At 33.8% G+C, this 13015-nt stretch overlaps 1 protein-coding gene across 2 annotated transcripts; it reads right to left on the reverse strand.

Annotated features, from left to right (window-relative positions):
* Positions 1-1841: 1841 nt before the first annotated feature.
* Positions 1842-12899, reverse strand: LOC138321655 (KAT8 regulatory NSL complex subunit 2-like). 2 transcript variants are annotated; one of them, XM_069265483.1, is made up of 9 exons: positions 12798-12899; positions 11161-11404; positions 10301-10473; positions 8119-8233; positions 6957-7120; positions 6669-6760; positions 3384-3537; positions 2852-3006; positions 1842-2633 (listed from the first exon to the last, which is right to left on the reverse strand). In XM_069265483.1, the coding sequence occupies exons 2-9, from the start codon at positions 11394-11396 to the stop codon at positions 2043-2045; spliced, it is 1680 nt and encodes a 559-aa protein (XP_069121584.1). In that variant the 5' UTR covers positions 11397-11404; positions 12798-12899; the 3' UTR covers positions 1842-2042. The 2 variants fall into 2 exon arrangements, with proteins under 2 accessions (XP_069121584.1, XP_069121585.1); XM_069265484.1 differs by lacking the exons at positions 11161-11404; positions 12798-12899 and adding an exon at positions 10609-10740.
* Between the last annotated feature and the right edge of the window lie 116 nt (positions 12900-13015).

Below are 13015 nucleotides of genomic sequence, written 5' to 3' on the forward strand. Positions count from 1 at the left end.
AATGCTATACATGTATACAAAATTTTCAATATACATGTAATACAAAATTTTCAAATATACAGTAATAAAGATTTTTATTGAATGATATTATGAATTAATTCTTGAAAATAGTTAGATTAAATGAAATAATACCAACACCATTTTGTTACTAGTAAATACATGTACATTTATGATTTTTGTTAAATGAACATTTTGCACTGTTGTATTAAAAATGAAATGAAATCCGGGTTTTGTTGTAAACATGGGGGAAAAATCAAGAGATTCGAGAATGCCCACCATAACATGATCCATGTCAGTAAATGGAAAGAAGAATAATTTCTGTGCATTTTATTCTTTATTCCTTTCTTTGAAATGAAGTCTACTAATACAATATGGCAAATGTCTGGATTTGTTTCAAAATTGATATACATTATAATATGTAATTCAATAGGCAGAATAGGGTTAAAATGACACTGCAAATTCAATTTAAGGAAACTTTTTTGATTATTTTTTTTAGAAAAGTGTCAAAATCTAAGATGGCAGACCAACCTAACTGGTACTTTTGACATTTCAGAGAAATTACTTCCAATACTTTCAGAGAAACAGATATAACCATCTTCTTTTGTCAAAATCCAAGATGGCTGCCTGTCGGCCATTTTGTTTTCAGATCAGTCTAAAAGTTTAATGTGACTGACTGTCATAAAACACTAACAGACCTACAAAAAAAATTTGAGAAAGGTTCCAATAACCATAATAATAACTTCAATTGTCAAAATCGGAGATGGCTGCCTCTGTATTCCTTCTTCTTTTCTGATTGGTTCCAAAATGCAATATGCATACCAGTTATAGGCATCATGGGGAAGATACAAAAGATATTTGAATTGGATCCAATATCAAATATTTGAGCCTCTTGATTACATGTGTAAAATGAACAGGTCAGTATCGCCTAATTCTTCGGACCAGGTGAGCTAAAAATAGGTAAAAGACAAACCTCTTTCATTCGGATAAAAAGAAAGGTAGACAGTTTGCCAAGATGGAACTTCTACACCTATAGCTATATTAGAGAAAAAATAAAATAATAAATACATATATTTCTACTGGGTCTTTACAGAAATGTTTACAACTATTGTTGCAAGTTTAATAATTTTCATTTCAAAAACATCTTGCACAATGCTACCAAGAGTTGTCTTTAGGCGATAGCATCCCGGTTTTAACAGATCTGACGCAAAAAACTGTCCTTGATCCAGTTTTGGAATCTGGTGGTGGTAAAATTGTGTAATTTTTTCACCATGACAAGCTTTCCACCTTTCTCCTATTACCAATATCGATCTAGAAACTAGATGCCTAAAATTGTCTAAGGACACTAGGATAGTCCCTATCTATATAAACTGTAACTAATTCTAGTAACCCTGTGGAATGTTAGGGTGCTAAGGAGTCATATCATTTGATTTTGATGTTTGAAGATGAAACCGATAGTTTTTGATACGCAAAACTTAAAACTGTTGTGACATGTTGATGAAGCTGTCTGTCGCTATAGTCAGAAAAGTATTGCATATGTAGTAACATGCATGTACACCTTGTTGCTTTTCTCATCATGGGTAAGCATTTGCTAGAATTATGATAATAATCCAACAAAATAAAGTACAAGTCACAACTTTTCCCCTGAAAATTGGGAATGTGGCCTATACCTATACACCAGTGCAACTTACAGGTGGAGGAAAACCAAAATCCAGTGATTTTTGGGCATTACACTGTATGATACTGTACCACAGACATTGTCAATTTCAGTAGATATATCCATTTATACACATCACTGTGTTTATGGCTTATAAAAGAGCATAGCAATAAGGTCTTACAAAACACTTTGTACAATCAAAACATTTAATAACAACAAATACATAATAAACAATAAGAAATGCAGCAAAATTGGATGTAAAGAGCACTGTCAGTAAAGTGGAAAATGCTTTCTGCTATCGAACAATTGGTCCCAAAATTATTTCCAATCAAAATCGAAGTGTCTTGACGAACTGACACACACTTTCATCTTAAAATTGATGAGTCTTTCATATATCCATGCTATCACCATTCTGAGATGATTCATGTCCATTGTGATTCTCAGAAGAGCTTGCTGTGAGTGTAGATGACGAAGTAGACAGTGGGGTAGATACCGACACATCTGATGCAACATTTGATTCGGGTGTGGTGGCAGTGGTGGGTCTGGGACTGGTAACGGGAACACGGGGCCGATTGTGGAGGTTTGTTATATCAACCTTTCCCTGTAGGTGCTGTAGTAACAAGGGTCCGTACGCTACTTTTTTCTCCTCTTTGGTTTCGTCTGACCATGGTGACGGAGATGAAGACGAGGATGCTGATGACATATTTGATGATGACTGTTGCTGATCGAGCTGGATTTTGAGGTCAGTGTCTAGTAAATGTTTTGAAGAAATCAAAGACTGTAAGGAATCCTGAGTATAGGAAGATACTGGATGATCATCGGGGTCAGATCCAGAGAAAATGGACTCCGGAAGTTCTGGGTTCTTTGAGAGGAGATGTTGGGCCATGGCGTCTCTGGCCTGCAAGGCATCCAGATGTGGCAGTAATATGTCCTTTGGTAACAACTCGGCCTCGTCAAGATCTAGCTCGTCGTCTGTCTCCTACAACATATCAAAGATGGAATTATCATAAACATTGTCAAAGCATTTACAATGTGGAATGTTTTTTTTCTCAATCAAGTTGGTATGGAAAAGACTGATAAATCTCAAAGATTCACTATGAAGCTTTTATCGAAATGTAACAGTGGAACCTTGTAATAACTTTCTTTTGTGAAATTAGAAGCCTTGTCTGACATTACATAATTATAGAAATGGTTTACCTCCAGTTTGAGGGGAAACCTGGTATCCATTTGCTTGAGTGAAGTGTGAAGTGGACACCTTGCATTGTCCTCCAGAGTGACCACTGGCTGACCACAGCGACCACCTCCAAATTGGCAAGGTCGATACAGCACCTGGTACTGGTCAGTTAAAATGTCTAAACCGAAGGTCAAGGATCCATAATCTACTTGTTCATAACCTTGAAATAAGTGTCTACTTTAAAATAATATTGTTCACTAGAATTTTGTGTATTATGTGGTATAGATATTGCTATTTTTTCATAATTCTACATACAAACAGCAGGATAAGGATATCAAAGTTGTTATCAAATGTATGCTCAAAATTACCAGTATCCTCCAATTTCCCTAATTATAGTAAATGTGTTCTAATAGCAATCTGATCTTTTTCTAATGATGGTATTATAGATGATAGTAGAATAAACACAAGATAAAAGTGCAACACTCCAGCAAATTAGATAGGTGGTAAGCATTTTCTATCCGTGTATGTATGAAGCACTACTGGACAAAAGGATACGTTCTGAGCAGTACTTGGACAGTGGTAGTGCTCTAAGTGAACACTTGTTGCCTTCTCGTACATTAACACACTTTGGGTAGGAGGGAGGTCGGTAATTGGCCCCCTCTGACACAGCTATCCTTCTCTGCTTGGACTGACGATGTAATAGTGCCTCCTATAACAGGAAAAAAATTGTAAAGCTTCTGTATAAAGTATATGTAAAACAAAAGTGAAAAGAGGTTCAGACAATGATACTGAATTACGACTCCTTCATATATGTTATTTATATTACCAGTGGTACATGAACTTTTCAAGAGAATAAGCCTAACTCATCCATATATATGTTAGGTGCATTATGATATTTTCATGAAAACACAAACTCCCCAAACAAAACATTTTATTACTATTTTACAAACATATTTCTTCAATTTGCCTCAGTCTGACGTGCTGTTTCAACCTCCAATTCAGAAACTTAAACCTTACATCATTGGCAATCACACTGAACTAGCTATTAGAATTGAGATCAATGCCTTTGGATAAGAGCCAGGGCAATGCCACTGGATATACCAGTTGTATAAATCATATCCTCTCGAGATCAATGCCTACAGGGATACCAGTCATTCTACATAGCTATTAGAATTTGTATAAACTCCGGGATCCATGAACTGAATTATGTGTGTTCCAGACACATTTGTAAATTAAGATGTTATAATACGTCGTCATCAATGACTCTTCCCTCCTTTATATAAATTATTACCAGTGGTACATGTACTCTCCAAGGTTATATCCTTAACTCTCTTATTCCTTTGTTAGTTCTGAACTTCATTACATTATCATGTAGGTACAGTATGTTGTTTTCATGAACACACAAAGTTCCAAAATAAATATTTTACACATATATATAGCTTTGATTTGCCTCAGTCTGACGTGCTGTTTCAACCTCCAATTCAGAAACACAATCCTTTCATCATTGGCAATCACAATACTAGCTATTGGAATTTATATGAACTTCATGAACATAATACTTAAATATGTGTGTTCTAAACGCAGCATTCGTTTCGTATTTTTGTGAAATTAGATGTTATCATATGTTGTCTTCATTGACTCCTGTCTGAGGCTCTCTCCTACTACAGTGAACCTTTGATAATCTGGACACCTTCCATCCAAGCATAAACCGTCCAACTTATGAATTTTTTGGATGGCCGGATTTTGTGTTCTTACTCATTATGTAACATAACGGTAATCTGTTCCCTTACATTTCCATCTGGAGCGAGAGTTGTCCAGACTACCAACGCCTGGATTATGTGTAGTGGTACTCTATAGAAGTATAACCCTCATTCCTTCCCTCTCCTATTTAAACTATGTGATATATTTGGTCCTTTATGTTGTTCTTTTCTTCAATATTTCACAAGTACTATTTTCATTTGCCTCAGTCTGACGTGCTGTTTCAACCGCCAATTCAGAAAAAATCTTTCTTCATCGGCAATCATATTATTGTTTTCTTTATTTGATTTCTTCTACAAATTAATTTATAGTTTACTTTTATGAAAGGATTAATTAGGTCAATCTAAATTTAGTTGTATTAAGAGTCCCCCTCCTCCATTTAAAAGCACCGTAAGAGTTTATTGGGTTAAATATGATACTTTCATAAACACGAATGCCGAATTACTGTAAATATACATATTTTGGCACAATCAAAATTTAGCACAAGATTGATTTTGAAGTTAACTCAGTGATACATTTGTATGTTCATAGAAATAGCAACTTTACAACATATAATCTTCTAGGCACAGCAATTGGTTTTTTCCCCCTTCAAATTTTGATTTGGTTTAATGGTAAATGTTATCATAATTATGTTGTTATCATCGACTCTTTACATGTATTGACTAACTCCTTCTCTCTCCTATCTATACTGCCATATACACATTTATTAGGTTCATTTTTCGTTATAACACTGAAAATTTCTCCAATATAAAATTGTTTTCTTCATTATTTCACAAGTACTGATTTATTTGCCTCAGTCTGACGTGCTGTTTCAACCTCTAATTCAGAAAAAATCTTTCTTCATCGGCAATCATGTTATTGTTTTCTTTATTTGATTTCTTCTACAAATTGATTTATAGTTTACTTTTATGAAAGGATTAGGTCAATCTAAATTTGGTTGTATTAAGAGTCTCCCTACTACATTTTAAAGCACCTAAGAGTTTATTGGGTTAAATATTATACCTTCATAAACACGAATGCTGAATGACTGTAAATATACATATTTTGGCACAATCAAAATTTAGCACAAGATTGATTTTGAAGTTAACTCAGTGATACATTTGTATGTTCGTAGAAATAGCAACTTTACAACATATAATCTTCTAGGCACAGCAATTGGTTTTTTTCCCCTTCAAATTTTGATTTGGTTTAATGGTAAATGTTATCATAATTATGTTGTTATCAACGACTCTTTACATGTATTAACTAACTCTTTCTCTCTCCTATCTATACTGTCATATACACATATATTAGATACATTTTTCATTAAAACACTCAAAATTTCTCAAATATTAAAATCTTTTCTTCATTAATTTACAAGTACTATTTTGATTTGCCTCAGTCTGACGTGCTGTTTCAACCTCAAATTCAGAAGCAAATCTTCATCATCAGCAATCATATAATTGTTTCTTTATTTGATTTCTTTTACAAATTGGTTTTATAGTTTACTTTTATGAAAGGATTAATTAGGTCAATCTAAATTTAGTTGTATTAAGAGTCCCCCTCCTCCATTTTAAAGCACCGTGAGAGTTTATTGGGTTAAATATAATGCTAATGCTGAATTACTGTAAATATACATATTTTGACACAATCAAAATTTAGCACAAAATTGATTTTGATGTTAACTTGGTGATACATTTGTATATTCGTAGAAATAGCAACTTTACAACATAATCTTCTAGGCACAGCAATTGTATTTTTTTTTTATGTTTTGATCTGGTTTAATGGTAAATATTATCATAATTATGTTGTTATCATCGATTCTTTACATGTATTAACTAACTCCTTCTCTCTCCTATCTATACTGTCATATACACATATATAAGATACATTTTTCATTAAAACACTCAAAATTTCTCAAATATTAAAATCTTTTCTTCATTAATTTACAAGTACTATTTTGATTTGCCTCAGTCTGACGTGCTGTTTCAACCTCAAATTCAGAAGCAAATCTTCATCATCGGCAATCATATAATTAGCCATTGAAATTTGCATTAAAAAAATTGTAAAAACTTCTGAAGAAAAGCTCGCTTTTAAACCTACCTTTCCATGCCTTTTGTGGTATCGTTTGAGTGCTTTCAATTTGGTGTATTTGTCCCTTGTTTCTGGGCCTTCTTTATAAACGGACAAACTACCTGTAAACATACAGTAAAATCAATTTAATACAACCTGTTTGTGAAGAAATCCTATCTTATTGCTGCAGGGAATGACTTCACGTGTGAATGAAGATCAAACTAGAAATGTTCTTTCTTTAGAAGATACGCCTCCACAAATCAGATTAAGAATCTTCCATTTTTCTCTTTGATCCCAAGAAGCAAGTAATAACCTTACCTAGAGATTCCTTTTCCTGTTTATGAGTGTGTAGGTACTTTCTTCGTTTCTCCTTCATTATGTGCTGAAGTCGTTTGAACTGGTCAATGTATAGTGACTGTAGTCGAATGAGCTTGTCTCTCATTACCAAAGCCACCTCCTCAGCAGTGTATACCCCAGCATGTCTATCGGTACAAACAGAACAGATCTTAAGGTAGCTGCGATGTTGTAGCTCAAAAGGCTTTTAGACAGATGATGGTGTCGTTTTTAGAGATACAATTGGTGCCTATTACAGCTATTGGAGCAAAGTACTGATTATGCAAACCATTATTAAAATCTATGTATGCATTTTATCATACTTGTTTTATATCACTTACCTACTAGGAAATAAAACTGAACCATAAAAAAATATACAATATTCATAAGGAGAATTAATTTTCCGCATATAAAGTTAAAGGAAAATTATAAGACGATTCAAGAAATTGTGAACTTGACGTCTTGTGAGGGGTATAGTAGATATTAAGAATGCTTGTCATGGACAAAAGTAATATATAGGTAAATGCATTTTTATGCACAAAATTATTGGAAACCTAGAAAAAAGTATAGAAAATTGTGCCGGATTTATTTTCTGAGGCAGTGCTCCACTAGGACACATAGGCACAATACCGTACCCAGCCGAAAGGTATAGTAGGCTGGGTACGTATATTCGTTCTATTCTTAAGGCTACAATGACAATGATACATGTTCAAAATACTTTTAAAACACATCTTTGTCTTCTTTTTGCGATGTTTAAGATAAATAACAAAAGGCCTTAGACAACATATTGCCCTCCTATGATCATCCAGATCCCCTTTTTAATTTGATATATATCTTCATTAATCTCATAGAAGCAAAATATACCTTGACTTCATGTTTACTTTTATATCTATGTATTGTAACAGTACAGAGATGCAAAAATAAGCATAAGATTATAAATAGTTCTTGACACCCATCACTGTATTAAGATCTATATCAGGCAAAGGAAAGAGAAATCTTTTCACTGCTTTTCCTGTATATTCCTCTTCCTTCTGAGTATTATGTCTTAACTAAACCATTATCCATTATTAAGATTTTAAATCACAATACATTTGCCAAGTTACTTTGATATCATTTGATTGAGGTCACTTATGATCTACCAACTTACTTGAGTAAGTCCTCTTGATCACTGTCAATACTCTCAGGGTCACTGTCGCCATCTCCTCGCCATGCTTGGTCCACTAAAGGGGCTTCCACGTCAGAATCCTCAGAACTAGCATACTCTACATAGACACAATTAAAATAGAATTTAGCAAACAATAAATATCTAATGGCAGAAAACACGACAGAAAATAGTAAAACTTCATTTCTACATTTCTGAGACCATAGATTAGATAAGAGAAGAATTCTGTCTCTTAGAAAATCAGTCAGAATTTTTGGAGGATGCAACAAAGAGAAAACATACATACACATTACAAAAGTTTAAGCATATGTTATTAAAGCTCCCAGCTATATCATATTTCTGATGAATATATAACTTCCAAACTTCGACTATGTATTATGCCTCAGTCTGACGTGCTGTTTCAACATTTAGTTCAGGAGCAAATCATTTTTTCATCATAGGCAAACATATACATTGTATCCATGTAATATAGAAGGAATTTCCCAACCAGATCCACCAAACACACAGCATTGCCTTTTCACATGTACAGTGTGGTTCAAACGGTTAAATACTATGAGTTTATTTCAATACAAAGGTTTTAAAATAGCAAATCTATATGTGGACAAAGAATAATTTACTACTAAGAATAATTTACTAGTCACAGATTAGTCCCATCTTTTGTTGATTTTGACACATCGAAAATCACATCAAATATAAATGTCTACATATTTTTAAGATTTTGACACATCGAAAATCACATCAAATATAAATGTCTACATATTTTTAAAAGTACATAGTTTCCTGAATAAATGTATTGATACCTCCTCAAATTTAAAATTTGATAAGTTTTTATCCTTTTACATGCTGTCAATATATGTTCTTTACCTGTCACTTTGGTATCTTGAAACTGACAGATTAGAAGAATATGTAAGGCATTGACTTGAATGACTCTCAAAACAGAATTTCTATCTATTGAAATCTGAGCTTCTAAATGACAAAATCAGTATTTTTCTGTTTTTTTTTCAAAATATCCTATGGGGCAAAGGAATATAAGATGATCAGTAAGGGACCCTAAGAATTAAGAGCAAATGCTATACATGTATATCTCCGTGTCAAACCTACAGGAAAATAAATAGTCAGGAATAATCAATTTAAATACTAATAGATCATGATACTAACTGCAAAAGTAGGGCTTTTTCCCCAGCGCTCTTGTGCAGTATATAAAGATATATAAACATCTAGAAATTGCTGTAATATCTACCATGCGGTGTATGACATCAAGTTTTCAGTAAATCTGCAAAAATATTTTTTTTTTTTTAATTTAGCATAATTACTTTTATAGCAAACTCAAGAAGTGTTAGTCTTTTGCTAGAATAGTTTCTAAAGTGTGCAAACAGAGAGTTAGCGTATTGTGTTGTTGCTGTAGTAGTCACAAAATGGACGCTTTGTCTCAGACTGACGTGCTGCTATCCACACTAAATTCAGGAGCAAATCTATGTTCATCACAGACAGAGCTTCTACACAAGTGGCAGCAATGACTTATTATTGTAATGGTGCCTGAACATCATACACTTTAAAGCAAGAAACTCAGAAAATGAAATCAGTATTTCTAGAGTCAGTAACACTTGTTTAATATTCATGCATCTTATTCGCCGTAATTAGCACCTAGACACTTAAAAATATATCATCAAAGGGGTGCACTTCTAAGCTTATGAAAATGCAAGTTGTGGATGAAAAACCTCCAAAAAAGTTGGGTCATATTTTAACTCATTCCATATTCATGGCACATTAATCTGTCTCAGTACCAAACATGCATATGCCTTCTTTCCTTTGGAACACATTATTACGTTGTGGTTTACATGTGCACAATGCCAATGTGAGTGGGCGTGGCATTTATTGGGAGAGGGACGCTAATACGGGGGTTTCAATATCCCAAAATGACGTGGGTAAGGTATAATTACCGTCGATTAGTCCCATTATGATGTCATTATTTCATGCGAGTTTTGTGACGTCATATAGGAAGATGGGACTAATCGACGGTAATTGTACTTAACCCATATTGTTTTGGGATATTGAAGCCCCTGTATTATGACGAATACAATATATTTATAGTACACTCACTGCACATGGTTTGAAGGAAGATTGTAAATCAATTCCCCGATAAATTTAAAAGATGCCTTGTACTTACCTAAAACTTTACTTGCCACACTGTCTGTGTAACCTTTGAGTCGCTGACGGTCTTGCGCACCTTTAAAATGATCTAGATCCTCCAGTAAGCTTTCTGCTGTCTCTTTGGGCTGTGATTTCCTGGTGGATCTCTGTCGCAGCAGTACAGCTCTCCGTGAATGTTCAGCACAATATCTGTAAAAATTGTTGAAACTTTCAACCAATATTACATTTTTTGCTCAAAAGATGGATAGCCTTTGGTAAATTACATTAGTAAACTTACATGTATGATTTCTATTAAAGTCATTAAAAGTATAGACAAAATAGTACCTGCTAATGTTTCCCTTCCCCATAGTAAGGTGTCAGTAAGTTCAGTCCAAACTGCATATGTGTATAGTCTATGTAGATTTCATCAGATTGCTGATGTACAAGTTTGAAAAGTTGCATCATCGTTTTGCTAGAATTCATTTGTGAGTTACTACCCTTGGCTAGGTTCAATATGCTTGATATAAATATATATATATATATACACACATAGTTATAATATAATACGGTAATACACGTACGTGTGTAATACTAAATTGTGATATTTGAACACAAATTTAAGATGCCATGGCAGGGGTTGCGCTAGGTGGGGTCCTCCCATGTGATTAGAATGTAGTTCTAGAAAAAAATGTGGTCCTTTAAAACTTTTTTATTTTCTATGCTATATATATGCATAAAAGCAAACCCTGCATGGATACTACATACCCGGTATATTACAGATTTCCCCCCCCCCATTTTCATCTAAATGAGATATTATTATTTTCATCATCAATGCACAATATTTGATGTTTGAAAAACAATATTTATTGGGTAATGTTTTTTTTACATAAATCTTACCCATCTTTCCTGTCTGCCTTTGGCGCTGCATTGAGACAACGCTTCCCATTCTTGCTTGAAATGAAAGCACATTGTTTAAATGGCGCATTTTTGTCCTCCAGAATATGTCTAACACAATATTCATATCCATCTAATCTGTTGTGCATACATGTCCTGTGAGTGTAATTACAGAAAAGTCCCTCCACCGGCTGCCGAAGTCGACGTTGGCTAGTTATCTGGCTTTTGGATTTAATCATTTTCCTTTCTGTAGAAATGAACACATGACAAACATATTTCAAATCTGCCACTACAAATCTACACCTCATACCTTGTCATGTTAATTTGAATCAATAAATAAGTGTTTCAATCAATAATGACTCCAAATTATATCATAGTATAAGGTCTTATTAACAGCTAGGGTCATGTATGGACATGCCAGTTTGGTAGTGGAGGAAAGCTGGAGTACTCGGGAGAAAAACCACCGACCAGCTATCATTACATCCTGGCAACTGCCCCACATGGGATTGGAACTCATGATCCAGGGGTGGAGGGCTAGGCATTGTGGTAAAATGTTGAGATATCTTAACCAGGGGCTGAGTGGTTAAGATGTCATGACATATAACCACAAGCCCTCCACCTCTGGGTCGCGAGTTTGAATCTCATGTGGGACAGTTGCCAGGTACTGACGGCTGGTCAGTGGTTTTTCTTCAGGTTATCAGGCTTTCCTCCACCTACAAACCTGGGACATCCTTATATGACCCTGGCTATTGATAGAATGTTAAAAAAAATACACACATCTTAACCAGTAACCACTCGGCCACTGTGGCCCAATTTTTGTGAATGACTGAACATATAGCCCTATATATATTTATATACAGTTATGCCTTCTAAAATAAATTATTTATGCCAATTTGGTATTCGTCAAGATACTTGGACAATAATTTTAAAATGAGATGCTATATTTTTAACTATACAGTATAGGGAATTAATAAGAACTTATATGTATAATGGTTACAATATAACAACTAATATATATATATAATAAGAAGAGTCAGTAATTAATTCATTATTTAATTAAAACGTCAAATTTCTGATGGGTAAAACAACTTGGACATAACATAATGTTTCAAAGTAAACCTCTATTGTAAGTCTGCAACATTGGATTACAAGTCAATTATGTCCTCAATCAGCCAACGTATAAGACCAGTAATACTTAAAATAATTACTTCATGAGATGGAAAGTATTGTTAGTTTGCTAGATAGAAGCAAGGCATTTATTGCAGCTAGCATGCACAGTACAGTAAATTTTCTATATATTTACATGCCTATGGACAGGAATGGGATGTCTACCAATTGATACATATTGCATATTTATGAAATACTTTACTTTAAAGAAAAATAAAATTAAACTAATTCTTGCGGTACGATTTGATAATCGAACGCACTATTTTCCTTGATTGCGTAAGAGTAAATTCGCATGGCAGTGAAAAGGTATGAACTTTTCCTCCATATACATTGTCGATATTCTGGCTTATGATCGGTGCACATCAGCTTAATATCGAAAATAAGTATAGTAGATGGAATTTCATGATCATATCCACAAACAAAGATAAAATCCAGACGAAAAAACAACATGAATTCGTGGAAAATATACGTACAATGGAGAGCACTTTCCACACACCGATAACTCGTCACCACGCACATGCTATTTCGTATAAATACACTAGAACGATATAAACGAAAAGAAAATTATAATTTTGGTGCAAAATACTACGATTATTTTTCAATAAAATAAAATAAGGTTATAAGTTGATATTGATGAAATATATGATATAACGTAATTTTTTGAATTATTTTCGACTAATCGTGTCGATGC

This window comes from Argopecten irradians, chromosome 4 (assembly GCF_041381155.1).
Source record: "Argopecten irradians isolate NY chromosome 4, Ai_NY, whole genome shotgun sequence".
Lineage (NCBI taxonomy): Eukaryota > Metazoa > Mollusca > Bivalvia > Pectinida > Pectinidae > Argopecten > Argopecten irradians.